The sequence below is a fragment of the Sphaerodactylus townsendi genome, linkage group LG06 (assembly GCF_021028975.2).
Source record: "Sphaerodactylus townsendi isolate TG3544 linkage group LG06, MPM_Stown_v2.3, whole genome shotgun sequence".
Taxonomy (NCBI): domain Eukaryota; kingdom Metazoa; phylum Chordata; class Lepidosauria; order Squamata; family Sphaerodactylidae; genus Sphaerodactylus; species Sphaerodactylus townsendi.
Genome location: NC_059430.1, coordinates 123,367,448 through 123,387,715, shown reverse-complemented (window position 1 = coordinate 123,387,715; position 20,268 = coordinate 123,367,448). Strand labels below are relative to the sequence as shown.

Genomic DNA, 20,268 nt, shown 5'->3' with positions numbered 1-20,268 from the left:
TTCGACCCCCAAAGGGGTCCCGACCCCCAGGTTGAGAATTACTGGTCTAGAGAACCCAGCTCCTTAACCACAGTGGCGTAACCCTAATGGGGACATCTGGGGACAAACGCCCTGGGTGCCCCCAGTGAGTCACGTGGGGAGCGTAAAATCACACCCACACTTGTGACCTACCATGCCCCACCCACTGGTCGGCCTCCTCTTACTCAGGCCGAGCGAGAGGGGGTGGGTCAACCGAGCCGTTGGCTGGAGGCTGGGCTGAATCCAGTTGAATCCTGGGCAGAACCAGTTGAATCCGGCCGTGAAAAGCCTTCAACAATACAGAGGAATCTCTGTTTCCTGACAACACCAAACCTGGGGAAGATCCCCTGTGGGAGCACTGCCTGGATCGCTTATCCCTGTGCATTTCCTGAGATAGTTTTTCTATGACTTCTGACTGGAGAACACGTTCTCCTGAGCGTGTGCAGATGTCCTTCCACAGCTGAGATCTTGCAGTCTGAATCAGAAGAGATTGAGTCTGGGCAGCCACTTCTGCAGGACTCCTCCTTCCTCTGGCGTTCGGAAGAGGGTGGGGCAAGAATCTAACTCGCAGCTGCGGGGTGGGCGCTTCTTCACATCCCGCAAAGCCTCACTGCACCTGTTGGACTTACATGTTCTCTTCTCCTCTGCCTTTGCAGCTCCCATCAGTAACACTCAGGAGGCCAATGGTATGGAATGTTACAGCTGCTATGATCGTGGTACCGGGGAGTGTGCCCAAGGGAATGCCACCCGGGTCCCATGCGTGGGTGACATGAACCGGTGTATGGATTTTTCAGGTAAAACTGGAGCCTCTCTTGAAATGACACTGACCTTTCTTTGGGGATTTGCTTCATCCCTGACTCTAAACTCCAGGGTGCCCAGTTTATTTCATTTTATTTTATTTTTGAATTTTTAGGCTGCCCTTCCTCTGGTGGGCTCAGGACAGCTTGCAAGATACAAAAAAAATTAAAAATGCATCCAATGTAGGTGTGTGATCTAGGCTCAAATCATGACTAAACTAGGGGAAAGGGAGGGAAAGAACAAGGGGACAAGTAGGGCAAAAGAAAGGGGGGCAGGGAGGCTAGCTTTGCAGGAAAATTACTGTTCTGTCCTCATAAGAACATAAGAACATAAGAACTAGCCTGCTGGATCAGACCAGAGTCCATCTAGTCCAGCTCTCTGCTACTCGCAGTGGCCCACCAGGTGCCTTTGGGAGCTCACATGCAGGAGGTGAAAGCAATGGCCTTCTGCGGCTGTTGCTCCCGATCACCTGGTCTGTTAAGGCATTTGCAATCTCAGATCAAAGAGGATCAAGATTGGTAGCCATAAATCGACTTCTCCTCCATCAATCTGTCCAAGCCCACTTAGCTATCCAGGTTAGTGGCCATCACCACCTCCTGTGGCAGCATATTCCAAACCCCAATCACACGTTGCGTGAAGAAGTGTTTCCTTTTATTAGTCCTAATTCTTCCCCCCAGCATTTTCAATGGATGCCCCCTGGTTCTAGTATTGTGAGAAAGAGAGAAAAATTTCTCTCTGTCAACATTTTCTACCCCATGCATATCAATCATATCCCCCCTCAGACGTCTCCTCTCCAAACTAAAGAGTCCCAAACGCTGCAGCTTCTCCTCATAAGGAAGGTGCTCCAGTCCTTCAATCATCCTCGTTGCCCTTCTCTGCACTTTTTCTATCTCTTCGATATCCTGTTTGAGATGTGGCGACCAGAACTGAGCACAGTACTCCAAGTGCGGTCGCACCACGGCTTTATATAAGGGCATGACAATCTTTGCAGTTTCATTATCAACTCCTTTCCTAATTATGCCCAGCATAGAGTTTGCCTTTTTCACAGTCATAGGTCTGGTGGAGCAACTCTGTCTTACAGCAAGTCCTGGTATTTTACAGAGCGTTCCACCAGGCAGGGGCCCGAGTTGAAAATACTGTGGCTCCGATCGAGGTCGTCCAGATACTTTTTGGGCCAGAGACTACCAATAAGCAGCGCCAGATTTACCTATAGGCTTGGCAGGTTGAAACCTGGGACCTCAAACTCCAGGGGGCCTCCAGCCAAAGTGTATGATATTTTTGACATTGTCATAGACCTTTCTTATGTACTGTAGTCTCTAAATACTCCTTCAATAATTTTCCTTGCACTAAATTTCAGAATAATACTATCTTAAACTAAAACTAGTTTTGATTTCTGTATTGGTTTTGTCCTTTCAGGACTTTGCTGAAGTGGACCCCAAGAGAATGCCCCTTCCCCTTTTTCCTTTCTAATAACTTTGCTCAATTTTGTTTTAAGCACTCTTCCATCTTCCTTTAGCTGTGAAGGTGCAGGATTGGGAAGGGCCTCACAGTAGCCCAGGGCCTCTCCTTCATCTACATCTGGCGCTGCCAAGAAGTTGTTATTCATAGACCACTATGCAGAGGGGATCCCCACGCTATTAAGAGAATGGTTGTGTGATGGTAGGGTGGAGTTTTAGCATACTATTCAGTATAAATTGCCTCTATGCCCTTCACAAAATTATTAAGCCCATTTTTCTTAAAACATGAAGCAAAACCACCAAAAGACGTTGTTGAATGCCTTCTCTGCATCCATTTTTGATCTCCTTAAATGCCTCAGTTAATTTTTTGTTGTTGCAGGATTAATGGTGTCAATCTTATTTGTTTTCTTTTCTACCTCTCTTAAGACTGTTGAGTTTGCCTCAGTTCGTTTGCTCATTCACTCTAAGATATATTGAAGTTTCTTAGCATCTTCTACTTGGTTTCTTTTGCACTTTAACATAATTATTTTGGAATAACATAGAATGCTTATTTGTTAACCACATACCCAAATATTTATTCCCACCCACCCACCCACCCCACCATACATCCAGATAGTTGAGATAGTCTTAAGTTGTGATGTTTGGTCCATATTTTTATTCAGTATTTTTGTTATATTTTTATTCAGCTTAAATCCGGATGCATGCAGGTCCTATTCTGATCCTAGGGAGAAGAGCAAGATCAGCACTAGGGGGAGAAAAGATAGAAGGAGCAAATGTCTGGCAAATGCAGTGGGTGGCAAAGGAAGCAGGCTGGCTAAGAACAGAGGGGTAGAAGAGGAAGTAGTCAATAGGAACATGGTGGTAAACAGAGGGGAAAGAACTGAGAGAGACAGTGAGAAAAAAAGCAGAGGTACTGTACACATGGCGAAGGCAGTGAAAACATCGAAGATGATGAAGATGACGACGACAAGGAAGACACAGTGAAAGCGATGAAGACAATGAAGACATTTAAAGCTCCCATTGGTTACAAGGTTCACGTGTTGATCTATTCTGTGCACTTCCTAGTGATTGATGGTGCCCAGAAAATAACCTACCGGACGTGTGCCCTGGAGACACTGTGCAGCCAGCAATATGTGGTCCCGCAGCTCTCAGGCAGGGTGGAGATCAGCTGTTGTTCAACCCCTTTGTGCAATGATGGCCGGCCCGGGATCAAGAGCATCTGTAGCCACTTTTCAGAACAAGGTATTTTTCTTGCTCCAGGGTGAAACACAGCAAGGAAGAAAGGAGGTGGTGCCAAAATGGGGGTTAATTGTAGGAGGATGGGTGGGCTAAAGGATAGAATACAAGCCCATAGCTGGGGAGACCTGACTTCCCCTTTCTGCTCAGCCATGGAGTTTCAGTGAATGCCCTTAGACTAGCTGTTCACTCTCAGCCCAACATCTTTTATAGGACTGTGCAGGAAATAAGAAACATGGCTCACTGGTAGAGCATTTGATGGGCATGCAGAAAATCCCAGCGTCAATACCCAGTCACTCCAGTTTAAAAGACTGGTTGTAGGTGATGGGTAATTTGTCTGTCTATCTCTGTCTGTCTTCTCTGGACGGACGGACGGACAGACAGACGGACAGACGGACAGGTAGACAGGTAGACAGATGGACAGACAGATGACAGACAGACAGACAGACAGACAGACAGACAGATGAAAGACAGACAGATAGACAGATGATAGACAGATAGATAGACAGACAGACAGACAGATAGACATAAGGATAGATAGACAGACAGACAGACAGACAGACAGGCAGACAAACAGACAGACAGATGATAGACAGACAGATAGACAGGTAGATAGATAGATAAGACAGATAGATAGACAGACAGACAGACAGATGATAGACAGATAGATAGATGATTGATAGATGGATAGATAGACAGACAGACAGACAGACAGACAGACAGACAGACAGAGATGATAGATAGATAGATAGATAGATAGATAGATAGATAGATAGATAGGTATGCATACGTATACTTAATAAAGAAAGCCACAGTCCTCAGTTTTCAAAGAAAAAAATAGTCAAAAGTGACTTGATGTCAGTTAACAGATACAAACCCACACACTAATCAAGTACTGTCAAAACAGAGTTCAGGTAAGAATGATTTACCCCAACATTTTGCCACCACCCTTTATTAGTAATACAAGGCTGCTTTAAAAGTTGCCCTGGGCATATGGTAACCAGTCATCATACCAATGCCAATAGACAAGACAGTTTCATGTGCCCTTGTGTCTTTAACTACCATCCAGAACTCATTGGAGGAATATCAGGATTAAAATACAAGACAGATACATGTTTGTAAGTGGCTTTTTTTTGCTACCAACTCCCCTAGGGTTGCCAACCTCCAGATAGAGCCTGGAGATCTCCTGGAATTATAACTGATCTCCAGACTTCAGATATCAATTCCCCTGAGGGACAGGGCTCCTTTGGAATGTAGGCTGCATGGCTTTTGAATCCAATGCAATCCCAATTCCAGGCCCTACTCACAAATCTCCCATCCCAGACTTGGCAACCCGGAACCCCTCTGATACTCACCCACTTTGACAGATGTCCCATAGCCACTTAAGACAATTACTTTCTGGCTGAGTTCTGCAATTCTTCAGAAAGAGTTAAGGAGTTAAGGAGATGGGTAATGGCAGGCAAGCAGTGTGAGTAAGTTCTGTTTTTGCACAGGCTACTAGTGAAGCTCAAAGGACCACTTCACAGGAGCTGTTTGCTCTAGAATCCTTTGCAATGCTTCATAGTTCTGTGTCCTAGAATGCTTCACAGTTATGTGTCCTAGGATCAGTGGTGGGATCCAAAAATTTTAGTAAAAGGTTCCCATGGTGGTGGGATTCAAACAGTGGCGTAGCGCCAATGGGGCTGGGTGGGGCACGCTGGGGGCGTGGCCGGGCATTCCGGGACGGAGCATTAATAATTTCTCTGTTACTGTAAAAAAATTTCTCTGTTACTGTAAAAAAAAGTTCCTAATTTCCAGCTGGTATCTTTCCGTCCATAATTTAAACTCATTATAGCAAGTCCTATCGTCTACTGCCAACAGAAACAACTACTTCTCCTCTAATGGACTGCCTGTCAAATACTTTCAAATACTTAATTTTGTTTCTAGAAATCAAAAGAAGGATAGTTTCCTTAAACAAGGAACTTTACCATATTTCTAAAACATGTTTTTAAAACAGCCCAACAGGGAGAATTACCCCATTTTCTACCCTCGCTAACCAGCCACATAGGAAACAACAGGACTTTATGATTTTTGGACCTAATGGAATTTCTAATGGAAAAGCAGACCCGATTAGTAACCCCCTCTCGGCACACACAAATAATGAGTAACCCACTCTCGGGAACTGGTGAGAACCTGCTGGATCCCACCTCTGCCTAGGATCCTTTGCAATGCTTTGCAGTTCCTCAGCAGACAGGTCAAAATAGAAGGGTGCTGAAAGCTTTGGAAGCCTAGATTTTATCCTCTGCTCTTTGCTTCCCAGGGGTCAAGCGAAAAAACGAGAATGGGTTGGAATGTGCCAGCTGCTGCGATCTGGGAAATGGCGAATGTGACTCAGGAAACTGGACTCATGTCAAGTGTGTTGGAAACCAGAACAAGTGTGTGAATGTCACAGGTGAGTTTGTGCGATGTGGTGGATGGAATTCAGGCGACACAAACATTGCCCTTGGCTAGCGGAAGAAAGGGAAGCAAAATGACAGAGTAGAAGCTGGAAAGAAGAGAGGTGCAGAGATTTTTCAAATGTGACCCTTGCACTGTGTCAGAACCATGGGTGAAAGATGTGAATGTAGGATGCATCAGAGAACAAATGTTAATTCAAAATGTATTCCAGACAGAGGCATAGCAAGGGGGAAAAGCTCCCGGTGCACTGGTGCGCCCTCCGCCCCGTCTTGCCCCGGAACCCCCTGGCCTGGCCTGCCCTGGCCTGCCCTGCCCTATTCCACCCCCACGCCCCCAGAACGCCCTCACCACGCCCCCGCAGGGGGCGCACGCAGTGCATCGTGCCCCCGTCCCCTTGGATCTACACCTCTGATTCCAGATAGTGTACGTTTCCCAGCAATGAAGAAGAAGAAGAGTTTGGATTTATTTCCCCCCCTTTCTCTCCTGCAGGAGACTCAAAGGGGCTTACAATCTCCTTGCCCTTCCCCCCTCACAACAAACACCCTGTGAGGTAGGTGGGGCTGAAAGAGCTCCGAGAAGCTGTGACTAGCCCAAGGTCACCCAGCTGGCGTGTGTGGGCGTGTACAGGCTAATCTGAATTCCCCAGATAAGCCTCCACAGCTCAGGCGGCAGAGCGGGGAATCAAACCCAGTTCCTCCAGATTAGATACACGAGCTCTTAACCTTCTACGCCACTGCTGCAATGCAAATGCAAATATGTGTAATGTACAGAACTCAAAAACATTGTCCTGGATGTCAAGTTCATGATCTTGCCTCTTGACATTAATGCCCCCCTCCCCCCTGACACTACAATTTTGTCAAGTATTAAACGGAAATGTCTCCTAAGTTTTCCCAGAATCTCAACAGTGGAAGCAACAGAACTGGTAATGGAAAGCATTGTCAAGTGCAGCCAAATAAAAACCCTAAAGAGATTTAAAGGCAAGAGAAGTTCAGAGGTGGTTTTCCATTGCCTGCCTCTGCATAGTGACTCTGGACTTACTTTGGTCACCCATAAAAGTACTAACTAGAGCCAAACCTGCTTATATTCCAAGATCTGATGAATTTGGGCTAGCCTGGGCCATCCAGTTCAGGGGACCATCAAACGAAACATTTAAAAAAGACTACGAGTACCAGAACCTGCATTGCTGATATGAGAAGTGCATATAAATTTTACTTTAGATACATGAAACTTGGAAACCTGGATTTCCCCCCAGCCACCCCACCTGGAATTTGGAAACCTTTCATGGGTTGAGATAGGCAGACTGGCTTGCCAGAATGTTCACATGCAACTTGATTTCTAATTTTGGCAACAGATATTGGCCATTAATACACTTGTGGTCTGCTTCACAGTGGGCGTTTCCCCACTTACCTTTGCTGCCCTTTGCTGCGCGCTACTTTCAGCGCGCGGCATCTCTGGCACGTGCCTGGGCGTCCCTACGACCCCGTGCTCTGTGCGTGGTCATCAAAAGGCGCCGTTTTGAGGAGCGCCAGGGATGCTGCACGCTGAGGGGGTGCGAGATCGGCAGCGTCAGGGCGGCTGTGTTGTTGCCGCCCCTGTAATGGGGAGTGCCCTGGGACCCCGCGCAACTTGAGGAGAGTAGCGCGGGGCTTAAGGTAAGTGGGGAAAAGAACATTGAGCATACATTCCCTTTGGGTTGGATTCTCTGTAACGCTCACTTTTTCCCTCTTCTGAACTCACTGCACCTCAGATCAGAGAATCTCTGGAAGTGTAACTTTTCCTTTGGCTTTGAAGGGAAAGCAAAGGGAGACAGCATGTGCTTGGCTTAAATCGGGTTTTCTTGCTCCTCCCTCCTGTAGTCCAACATTCCGTTGAACTGCTCCTCCCCCTGTCGCTGCTTCCCAAGTCCACATAAACCTGAGAAATGGCAACAGAGGTGGGAAAGTGAGGGTTTGAGCTATAGCCGAAAAAAGCCGAATTATGTTTGGCTTTTTCGGCACCAGGGCTATTTGGTGCTGCCAAATGGGGTTTTTTTTGGTAAAAGAAAACATCCCCAAAAGCCATATCAGATTTTGGAGTTTTTTTCCTTTACCACCCCCCCCCCCCCCCAATTTGGCAGAGCCAAATAGCCCTAGTGTTAAAAAAAGCCAAACATAATTCGGCTTTTTCGGCTGTAACTCAAACCTCCACTTCCCCACCTCTCTTGCCATTTCTCAGGCTCACGTGGACTTGGGAAACAGAGACAGGGTATTTTTTTTTTGGTGATATCTACTGCAGGCATAAAAGGCCAGTGTTTACATCAAGGGGGTTTTTTGGCTGTTTACCTTACAGCGGAAGGATTTTCTGGTAGTGAGGAGCAAGTAGACCAAAGCCTGACTGCCCTGGTGAAGGACATTCAATTTGGACTTGGCTAGCAGTGCCAACCACAGTGTTCCTTTCCCTCCTTCTGTGCTACTACCAACAGGTGCCATTGTTGGAAGAGGGTGAGGCAGTTCTCTGAGCTAGGTGGTCTTTGCTGTGTTGGCTTGTGGAAATGCAGTCCTGGTTTGCTACTGGGCTTCTGAAACTACCTGGTCCACCCCTGGTTTGGAATCTTCTCCACCCAACCAGCAACGCTCCCCTCCCCTCCCCTCCCATTTTGATGCAACCTCCTGAACGTATTTATTTAAAATATTTATTAACTGCCCTTTTCCCTTGAAGTACTCGAGGCAGCTTGCGATACAAATAAAGCAATTATTTTTTAAAAAATATGAAAAGCAATATAAACAAAACAAAAAGGATAAAATCACATAAAAGATCAATTCCAAGTAGGACTGCCAATAAATAAAAACTGAATCAACCGAATGAAGTCCTAAAATAGAACTGTCTTCAACTGCATGCTGAAGATCGACAGCGAGGGGGCCACGTGCATCCCACTGGGTAAGGTTGACCACTCTGGGGCCCTTTCTGCACGGGGCCAAAAACAGCGGCCCAGGGACGGAAAAACACTGGTCCCTGGGGAGATGTTTGCGGTCCCGAGTGGCGTGTGTGGCCCCTAGCGGCGTGAAGGTGCCACTTTCCACCTCCCTTCCTGAGGGAGGTTTTTGGAAAGCGCCGCCTTCCCATCCCCTGAAGGCACCGCTTTCCCATCCCCCTCACTCACCTCGTCCTCCAGCGTCGGTCTGGAGGGCTGCTGAGACCCACCCACACTGCCCTCTGACCCCTGGGCGGGTCCCTGCAGCCCTCCAGACCAACACTGGAGGACGAGGTGAGTGGAGGGGGATGCAGAAGAGGTGGCTCCGTGCGGAGCTGCCTCTTCTGTGCTGGCCTCTGCGGGGGCCGCTCGCACGCTCCCATGCAAACGGCCCCCTCCACTCCACCGGCATAATTTCTGCCGGTGGAGAGGCGCCCTTTCTGCTGCGCGGAAAGGGTTGGGAAATACCTGGAGATTTTGGAGGTGGAGCCCGAAGAAAACGTGGTTTGGAGACTTCAGTGAGGATCTGATTCTATACAGTCCACTTTCCAAAGTGGCCATTTTTAGGGTAATTAATCTCTGTCAATTGAAGATCAGTTGTAATAGCAGGAGATCTCCATCTACCTGTGCCCAAGGAGGCTGTTCCATAATTGTGGGGCTGCCACTGAAAAGACCCTCTCTGATATGCCCATCAGAGGAATTTCTTTGAACAGTGGGACAGTCAGGTGGGCCCTGCACGTGATCTTAATTTCTGAGGAAGAATTTCCTTGATAATCACTAGAAGACCCCCAACTGGGGATGACAGCCTCACAGTTCCCTCCCCACCTTCAAATTACTGTACATTTCCAGATCAGTTCCCCTGGAGAAATGGATGCTTTGGGGAGGGGGTGGACAATGAGGTCCCTGTCTCCTCCAGGCTCTGTCCCCAAATCTCCAGGAGATACTAAACTGGATACGGCAACCTGACTCCCACTCCCAATTTCCTGCCTGTCCCGGCAGGACCTGATAACTCTACCCCCCCTCCCAATAGCTCTGTCTCCTCCACTGACTGAATCCTGTACGCTGGTCTGTTGGTCATCTTCCTACCAGAACATTTGGTATTGTGTTCTTTGTTTCTAGATGGTGGCCAGACGCTGTTGCGCGGCTGCAGCTTGGAGAAGCTGTGCTGGGAGAAGCCACAGTTGCTAGGACTGAGCCAGAACGCCTCCATCCAATGCTGCTCTGGTTCCCTTTGCAATGGCAGCGTGGTTCCAGCCGGAGGCGCCACACTGATATACCTGCTGCTGTTGGGCGCCCTGCTCATTGTGCAGCTGCTCTGATGTACACACGAGGATGTGCAGCCTCCAAGGAGAGGAGAAAGTGGCAACAAGCCTGAACCAGCGTGGCAGGCATGAAGTCCTCCTAGCAGATGGTGCCTCAGGAACCCTTGTGACATCGTTCTTGTCTGCCATGGGTTGTATGCATTGTGTTGCAACATGCAGCATGACAGCTTTGTACTCGGGCCAAAGTTTGGCAGCTCAGAACTGCATGACTGCACCCTTATGGATCTGTGGTGCCCAATTTCCCCAAGCTTCGTTTCCAGGATTCCTTGAGAGGAGAAGACTATTTGTGTCTATTTTCTTTTGGAGAATATCAACAGGCATGGTGTATGTGTGCCCTAAGAGACTATATGCGACGTGCCCTTGGATTTCTTCAGGTTGCTTCTTGCCAGCTAGCGGCAAAACAATTTCTTTTTCTTTCTCGGCTCTTTGGGTCACAAAACCGTTCCATGCATTAGGCAGTACTTCTCCAATCTGTGTTCTGCAAAGTCCCACTTTGTGGAGCGAAAACTACAGACAGGACACAATGTTTCTTACCCTAAATATATTTTCTGCCTCTCTTGTGAAGGTGGGGGCCACCCCCCCCCGCAAAAAAAGTTGATTTGTAGTAGGTTGAGAACAGACGAACAGAAGCGCTTCTTTAAACATTATGTAATGAATTAATTTGCGGGATTGGCTACTGTTTGCATTTAGGTGGCTTTTGAAGACAGAATTTTAAGGAGATTCCCAGTGATGGGAGTGTGATAATAAATGAAATCTCCACATTTAGAGAGCGTATATCTCTAAATGCTAGGTTTTGGGAGAGGGGGAACAAACACACAGCAATGTCATCACCTTCTCAGTGATATGTCTAGGGAACTTCCAGTTGTATCTATTTGGCTGCTATATTAGTTTAGATGAGGGGCCCCAAACTGTTCTGAGCCTGTGGGCTGATTTGGAATTCTGACACGGCGTGGTGGGTGCGGCAACAAAATGACTCCATGCAGTTTACTCCATGCTGAAGTGGATTTGTCTATGGCCCCTTCCACACACGCAAAACAATGTGTTTTCAAACCACTTTCACAACTGTTTGCAAGTGGATTTTGCTATTCTGCACAGCTTCAAAGAGCACCGAAAGCAGTTTGAAAGTGCCTTATTCTGCATGTGCAGAATGAGCCTATGATTCTAACCTTTGCCTTGTTACTCACTAAAATCCTCTTCCTGGTACCCAGCCACTATTTCTTGTCCCCAGCTGTCATGTTTCCTGCCCATGGTTATGGCCTATGTGCTGGGGAGGTCAAAATGCTGATCCTTCCTCTTCCTGTCATATGACTGAGATGCCATCTGACTTCCTGTCATGCGCTTGCAGCTCAGTGGTGCCCATTCTCACTGGGTCCAAAGTCTGAAAACAGAGCCCTTTGAGGATGGGGCGGTATATTTAGTTAAATAAATAAATAAATAAATAAAGAAAGAAAGAAAGAAAGAAAGAAAAAAGAAAGAAAGAAAGAAAGAAAGAAAGAAAGAAAGAAAGAAAGAAAGAAAGAAAGAAAGAAAGAAAGAGCTGTTGGAACAGAGAGCTTGGTTTTAGTGTTCCAAACTCCAGAGGGGGCCTGGAGTTATCCCAAAATTACAAACTTCCAGACTATAGTGATCAGTTTCCCTGGAGAAAATAGCAGCCTTAGGTGACAGACTCTTATAGTATACCATCAACTTTAGGTGGAATACTTCCCAAAATTACTCCTGCCACAGGAACTACTGCCAAATCTCTAGGAATTTCCTCTGCTAGATTCGACAAGCCTACATTGCTATTCTTGTGATCCCAAAAAGGAATCCCCTGAAAGCACATGGTGCTGGTGTCGTCTCTGTCAACACCAGGGTACCTTTCCTTGTCCATTTGATTTCCGCAATTGCACTGGTTTTATTGGATCAGAACTTAAAAGTGCAGTGAAATGAAGTTTTAATGCTATGTTGAAGCTAATCTCCAAGGATGCATGAATGTGTATGTGTGTGTGGAGGGAGGGAGGGGGCAGCGGTGGAGAGAGTGCCAATATCTGAGAAAGGAGGGTGGTCTTTTCCACTGCTGATTTCCATTTCATAAAGACAGAGAGGGCTCACGGCTCCAATGGTTTGCTTTGTCCTTAGTTCCCAGCGGTCTTTCTCAGGGACAACTAGAATGCTGCCATCCTGACATACTAAGTTGGGGATCACTGTGTGAAATGGGAATTGGATTTTGAAGCACTGGGCCTGTTGGCGGCTAGGAGAGCATTACTGGAAGGCCATTTGAAAAGATGGGGAAGGTGACTAGGTTGCAGTCCTTTTAGGACTTCTCTTTTCCACCAAGGCCCTGGAGAACGCCAACCAGATAAGCAAGGAAAAGTCTTTGAGGTACCCTAAAACTCTGGCAGATTTGGTGTGGTGTAAGCTTCTGTGGACTAGATTTTGCTTCTGCAGAAATATGACCGTCAGCCGTACCCCACAAAACTATGGTGGTGGAAAGTGCTATCAAGTCACTGCCAACTTACAATGGCCCCATAGGGCTTTTAAGGCAAGAGATATCTGAGACAGTTTGCCATTCCCTGCTTCTGCATAGCATAGCCGGGTCAATGCTTCTGCATAGCATTGCCGGGTCAGGTCTTCTTTGATGGTCTCCCCTCCAAGCATCAACCAGTTCTGATTCTGCCTAGCTTCTGAGATGTGACAAGATTGGGCTAGACTGGGCCCTTTAGTCAATGATCCACAAAAGCTTATGTGACAATAAAATGAGTTGGTCTTCAAAATGCCATACGACTCCTTAGTTTTTTTGTTGTTGGGTTTTTTTTTGTAATAGACTAACACAGCCGCACTTGTGGAAATTATAAGAACAAGAGACTCATCTGTAGTATGTAACTGAAGCACACTCAGGATTGTGAAATATTATTTTCAGTTAGGAACTGAGGGAGTTCATGTCTTTGACAGTGTCATCCTGCCTTGTGAGGCTTAATGTTCGAGAAATTATCAGCAAACAGACTTCCAATTTGTTCTTTCCTTTTTTTTTCATAAGAAATAATACACAGAACAATAACAGTTCAGGCCTGTTGCGCTCAAGCAGTCTTGGGTCTCAGTCTTTTCTGACTTCTGTCTAGCCAGTCTCTAAGGCTGTTTCCGCACGGCCTCCTTGCACCCCCACACCGCCAAGAGTGCGGGCGGCGTGGGGGCGCAAGCCCGTTCGCATGCAAGCATGCGAACGGGAGAAGCGGAGGCCGGCAGACGGCAGGCGGCTCCGCACGGAGCCGCCTGTTCCCCCTCCTCCCTCCCACTTACGGTGTTCTTCAGGTCGCTTCCGCGGGAGTCGTATTCGCCTAGGCTGCCCCTCCCACCCCCCCGGAGGTCGGAGGACAGTGTGGGCGGGGCTGCCACGCTCGCGCGAGGCTTAATTTAGGAGAATACCGTAAGTGGGAGGAAGGAGTACGCCCCGCAGCTGTTCGCATCAGCCGCGAGTGGAAGACGCCGCCTTCCCCAACAACAACCCTTTAAAGGGTTGTTGCTTCTAGGTGGCTTGACGTACTTCTGGGGAGGGAAGAAGAGTCAGGTCGCCGCTGCTGCATTGCAGCAGCGGCGCCAGGTGGAACGGCGTCTGGGGGCGCTTTTTTATTTCAGGCCGCTTGAAGGCAACGGGCCGCATGAAACGCCTAAGAGATTAATAGACTTGCAGCTCTACTGTGCCTTGATAAGTCATCTGATCTTTCTTAGAATTTTGTGCTTCAACACAGGGCAAATATAACACATGTAGGATACAATACAAATCATTGACTTAGCACAGGTCCCAGCCCCAAAGTGATTCTGCCCCATTTTATTTCCCCCAACTTGGGATTTTTGAAAATCGCTAAACCAGCAATCCTTTTCCAAAATCCCAGGTTGGAGTCGCTCTGGCATGAACGTGTAGTAAATATTATAGAAAAACTTGTTCAGTTTGCAGAGTTAGGCAAATAAGGAGCACAGACAGTTGCAATCATCAATGTAAGCCAAGATATAAATCCATTTGCCATGTCTGTATTGGTTTACAGGCAGGATCAGATTAACTTCTTTGGAAGTTTGCTTGAAGTAACATCATTTAATTTTGTGGAGAATCAAACACGGTTCCTCCAGATCAGAGTGCACCTGCTCTTAGTCACTACACCACTGCTGCTCTCATGAATTAAGCATTCATTAAGTATGAATTAAGCATTCATACTTCCATGGACAGAACTGAGGATTAAGTGCCTCACTCCCTGAAGTCGGAAGTCACAGGGCAGGGGGGGCGGGTCCCCTGACCTGTGCGACGCGCCGGAGGCCGGAGGACACAGTAAGGCGTTTGGGAAAGGGTGGGGAATGGCGCCTTCCAGCCGCTGCCATCTCGGGTGAGGCAGCGGTTAGAATCTGTTGTGCCAAAACCTCGCCTTCGGGATGCAGGTTTGAACAGCTGCCACGCCTCGCGGGGGCAGCCAGGCAGCGGCTGTGATGCAGTTCTGCCCCCCATGTGAACAGCTCCCTAGGGACGGCGTTTTTGCCGTCCCTAGGGCGCTGTTATTGGCCCGTGCGGAAAGGACAGGTGCAGTGTTTTCAGCAGGAGTTTTCCTAGAAAATATAGAAGTGTCTTTTTACTCATGCTCTGCAAACTTTTTAATAAGCCACTTGATATAAGAAAACGTGCCCTGGGGTCTGCTTTACTGACATTCAGATGCTCCTTGTGAACGTTTAAATAAGTGGCTTGGTGTGTGGGGACGATATGACTGTTCTGAAGAGACACATTTTGACAGGAGCAGAGGTTTGGGCATGGTTTTAGGCATAGCTTACGCACAGTGCCTAGGAGATGCAGTCGTCTGAACAGATAGAGCTGCAGGGGTTAAAAGGAGAGGTGGCTTGACAACTTGGAAGGTCAGGACTGAGTTTGCCTGGGGCCGTAAAAGCATGCGACTCGCTCAGCACAGTTCCTTGCCTCTTCTGTAACCTCCCCCTGTTCCTCCCTGGTGTGTAAATCCCCAAAGACAGGAGGATCTTGGCTCCGGCTCCAGAGAATCACCATGAATCCACCTGGCACCATGCTTCGTGTCACCGTTTGCTTCCTGCTTGTTCTTCTGGCTCCAGGTAAGTCGAGCTGATTTTCTTGAAAAAGAAACCCACTCTTGCCTGAGGCACCGATCTCCCTTCTCCCCTTCCATATCTCACTGAGTCGCCAACATATGCAGCCTTCCTCTGAATTGATGTGCAGCAATTATAAGCTATAGATTCCTGTCATAATAAGGGCCAGTGGGGCTGTGGCTCAGGGGTAGAGCAGCTGCTTGGCACGCTGAAGGTTCCAGGTTCAATTCCTGACCTTTCCAGTTAAAGGAATTAGGAAGTGGGTGATGGGGGAAAAAACTGGAGATCTGATGTCACTTGACTAAATTCCACTAACCGGGTCTAACCGGGCAACTTCATGGATTCATAGTGAGGTTGTAATGATTAGGAGCCGTGGGATCTTATCCGGTTATCTGGAGAACTAGCTTTGTTTGTGAAAAAGGCAAACTCTATGCTGGGGATAATTCGGAAAGGAGTTGATCATAAAACTGCAAAGATTGTCATGCCCTTATATATAAAGCCGTGGTGCGACTGCACTTGGAGTACTGTGTTCAGTTCTGATCACCGCATCTCAAAAAGGGTATCGAAGAGATAGAAAAAGTGCAGAGAAGGGCAACGAGGATGATTGAAGGATTGGAGCACCTTCCTTATGAGGAGAGGCTGCAGCGTTTGGGACTCTTTAGTTTGGAGAGGAGATGTCTGAGGGGGGATATGATTGAAGTCTATAAAATTATGCATGGGGTCGAAAATGTTGACAGATTTTTCTCTTTCTCACAATACTAGAACCAGGAGCATACATTGAAAAATGCTAAAAGAATTAGGACTAATAAAAGGAACACTTCTTCACACAACGTGTGGGTGGTGTTTGGAATATGCTGCCACAGGAGGTGGTGATGGCCACTAACCTGGATAGCTTTAAAAAGGGCTTGGACAGATTTATGGAAGAGAAGTCGATCTATGGCTACTCAATCTTGATCCTCCTTGATCCTTGTGATTGCTACAAATGCCTTAGCAGACCAGGTGCTCAGGACAGCAGCAGCAGAAGGCCATTGCTTTCACCCTCCTGCATGTGAGCTCCCAAAGGCACCTGGTGGGCCACTGCGAGTAGCAGAGTGCTGGTCTGTATGACTCGGTCTGATCCAGGCTAGTTCTTATGTTCTTATGTTTCCCCACCCTCAACATCACAGTCGGCTGGGTGACCTTTGGGCTAGTCACAGATCTCTGAACTCTCCTTCTAGCCCCACCTATCACAGTGCATCTGTTATGGGAGGGGACTACTTTGAGATTCCTTACAAATGAGGAAAAGCAGGTCATTTTCTTCTTCCTCTGCTGACAAAATCCTAGTGATGTGTGGAGAATGCTGGACTTGAGAGCAAATCCACTTGGCAAATAAAGGAGGATGAAATTGTGACTCTGTAATCCTGTCCACCCCAAAGTTGTGGTGGCATGCAAATCGGAGGAGAAGTGTGTCTGTTCCACTCCACAACTGCTCGAGAGGAAGGACCTAATAGAAATATGATAAAATGCATAAAAGGCACTCTTGTGTGGACGGGCAACCTGAATTTCAGCTAATTCTTAAACTACAGAGACCAGTTTCCTGGGAGAAAAAAATGGCAGCTTCAGTGTATTGAGACAATGTCAACACATTCCTGCTTTTCGAGCTCCCTCCCTGCCCCAAACTCTGCTCTTCTCAGGCTCTGCTTAAGTATTTTGGAATTTTCCATCCCAGAATTACAGCCTACCAGGTCAGGGCTTCCCCTCCCTTGCCGCTTAGTTGATCACAATTGTTTTACTCAAAAAAATGCCTTTGACTGGGTGGTAGTTCTCAAAGGAGCAGCAGGATGAGGAGGTTAAGAGCTCATGTATCTAATCTGGAGGAACCGGGTTTGATTCCCAGCTCTGCTGCCTGAGCTGTGGAGGCTTATCTGGGGGATGCAGATTAGCCTGTGCACTCCCACACACGCCAGCTGGGTGATCTTTGGCTAAGGTCACAGCTGAGCCTTCAGCTCCACCTACCAAGCACAGGGTGTTTGTTGTGAGGGGGAAGAGCAAGGAGATTGTGTTCTCTTTGAGTCTCCTGCAGAGAGAAAGGGGGAGTAACTCCCAAACTCCTCCTCCTCCCTCCTCCTCCCTCCTCCTCCTCCCTCCTCCTCCTCCTCCCTCCCTCCTCCTCTTCTTCTTCTTCTTCTTCTTCTTTCTCTTCTTCTTCTTCTTCTTCTTCTTCTTCTTCTTTCTCTTCTTCTACTTCAAGTGAAACTGTGCTAAAACATTCCTAAACCGGCCATCTTCAACTCCTGGAGTTTTAACATTTAGATCCCTATCCTTTACGCTTCCAAGCCTTAGATGGGGAGGGAATGTATTAAAACAATAAATAAATATATAAAAATTAATAAATCTTGACTCCAGACTACAATTGATAATGAAATCAGGTGGTATTGTGGATTGTACCACTTGAAACTGTGGAGGGTGGGTAGGTGGTGGAATCTGTGTTTACCTTTTCTCCCATGCTTAAAAATCACTTGCAAGTTTAAAAAGCATGCCAAAGGGAGAAATGTCTGATCCCTGTGTTCTTTTGCTGTGCTGCTACAAAGTGTACAAAGAGAATTCTGATGCATTGATTAGACACATATTTGAACCAGGAGTGGGATTCAAACAATTTAACAACTGGTTCTGGATAGGTTGAACCAGGGCCATCACTGCTGATCAAGGTTGAATTGGGAGGGTGGGGAGCAGCAACCAGTGGGCTTGCCCTCAGCTGCTGCCCCCCTGCCTCAACTGGTCCAGAACTGGTTGTTAAATTATTTGAATCCCACCACTGGTGACAGGGCCAGCTGCAACCCTAACTGGCTGTAGATTCTCCAGGCTGTGCGACTATGGTCTGGTAGTTTTTGCTCCCAACATTTTGCCCACACCTATGGCTGGCATCTTCAGAGGCATAGGAGTTGTATTTATTCTTGTCATGACAATTCTCACAGACACCAGCAAGGGAAGCTTATCTTGGCACACACAGCTATAAAAATGCGTTACAGCCCCTGTACAGTCTAGCTTGGGCTTCTTTAATTTGTGCACTAAGAATGTGGATTCAGAAACTGAGCAATAATCAGGAAGAGAGTGATTCCCATAGCATGGGAAGAAAGCCCATTTCTGCAGCTGGCTCCTGTGCATATAGAAGAGAATTCTTTCATGGGCAAATATAACAGGTGCAAATATAACAGGCAGGACACTATATAACCTCTTTGGAGGGGGGGTGTCAGGTTTCTCGAGGATCTAAGCAGAAAGCTTAGATCTCAGCTTAACGTCAGGCCTCGAACGTGAAATAACAGAGACCGTGAGGAAAGTCCCAAAGCAGTTTATTTCTACAACGCTGTGAGTAATTAGAGAAAGCTGAATCTAAGCTTCTGCTGATCCCTATTATATCCTTCATTCCCCCATTTGATTCCCACCAAATGGGCTCTCCAGAGAGAGAGCATGACATTTGCACTACAGAGCTTCAAGAGACCTGGGAACATTCTCAAGACCTTCTCGCAGAAGGGCTGGCTACTCGAAATTGCCAGGAGGGGGAGGAAACCGAAAGATTTACAGGAAACACGCAATCTCTACACAGCAAGACATCTAAACACTGACAGGCATGGCCTGACAGGGGGCAGTGGTGGGATTCAAACATTTCAACAACAGGTTCCGATGGTGGTGGGATTCAAATAATGACTGTTACAAAGTGTTAAAAACATTGTATTTATTTATTTATTTATTTATTTATTTATTTATTTATTTATTTATTTATTTATTTATTTATTTATTTATTTATTTATTTATTTATTTATTGTTTAGATTTGTAGACTGCCCCATCCCTAGGGCTCTTGGGCGTGTACAAACAACATCAACATATACATCCAGTTTATGACAAAATAAACAATTTATTATATGTGCATTAAAATCCATTAAAACCATTAAAACAGTGGTCATCATAACAATAACAGGGTCCCATAACCCAATTAATTAAAATTAAAAATTAATATCACTTGTTTATTTTAAGTATTGTAAACATTAATACCTTCTAATAAAAATATTTGCGCTGGAAAAAGTGAAAAGGAAAATTTAAACAACAGGTTCTGCTGGCAACCTTCGAACCCCTGAATCCCACCTCGGGAACTTTGCACAGGACCTGCCCCCCCAAATGAACTCCGCCCTGTTTCTTGCCTTCAACCCAGGATTTTGAAAAATTGCTAAACCAGAGGTCTTTTGAAAAATCCCGGTTAAACTAAGCTGCTGCATGAAGAGCTGTCTTTGTGTAGGGAACCTTTAACACTCAAAGAGCCATTTTGGACCCGCTTTCCACGGAAAGAAACACTTGGAGCCGCGAACAATTTTGACATTTAAAATAAAGATAACACTATATATATATACACGGTTTTTTACCTTTTACTCCTCGGCCATTCTGAGAAGGAGATTGATGCTCACTCTGGCCACACCTGCAGGGCTGGCAAGGATGAAGTCGGGCGTCGGGCCTTTTACGTCACTGAAAAGCTTCTGCCCCGGGCCCAACGGATGGCTGGTGAAGGGGAAGCCTGCGGTGCGGCCCGCCGACCGTGGGCAGCTGGTGTTCTACTCTGCCGCCTCTCAAGGCAGGCAAGGATGGGGGTGGCGCCTCGCCCGTGGAGCCACAGTGCAAGCGGGCAGAAGAGCCGCGATGCTGCCTTTGAGCCGCAGGTTCCCACTCTGAGCTGCTAGCCAGAAGGCCCTCTTCGATTTCGCCCTTCCACTGTGCTGTCCATGGTCAGAAACCCACCCGCCATTACCTTGCTGTGGAAGGAATGCCCTTTCTTTATTTTTTTAGGCTGCTCTGCATAGCTACGCAGGTGCAGCTGGTCTTATTGTGGGATGGCTGGCATGGCTGTGGGGTTCATTTATGCAAAGCTATGCAGGAAAATTTAAAAAACAAATAGAGGAGGCACATAACCAAAAAAAAAAGGCTGCAATCACTACCTGCATGGCAATAATG

General features: G+C 47.0%; 1 protein-coding gene across 1 annotated transcript in view; it reads left to right on the top strand.

Annotated features, from left to right (window-relative positions):
* The window catches only part of LOC125435500 (urokinase plasminogen activator surface receptor-like), a 66,311-nt gene extending 56,068 nt beyond the window's left edge, over window positions 1-10,243 (top strand). The window contains exons 4-7 of the mRNA XM_048501696.1: window positions 675-812; window positions 3,339-3,515; window positions 5,809-5,940; window positions 10,015-10,243. Of these exons, the coding sequence (XP_048357653.1) occupies window positions 675-812; window positions 3,339-3,515; window positions 5,809-5,940; window positions 10,015-10,214 (647 nt within the window). The 3' untranslated portion in view covers window positions 10,215-10,243. The remainder of the gene's footprint in view (window positions 1-674; window positions 813-3,338; window positions 3,516-5,808; window positions 5,941-10,014) is intronic.
* The last annotated feature ends 10,025 nt before the right edge of the window (window positions 10,244-20,268 follow it).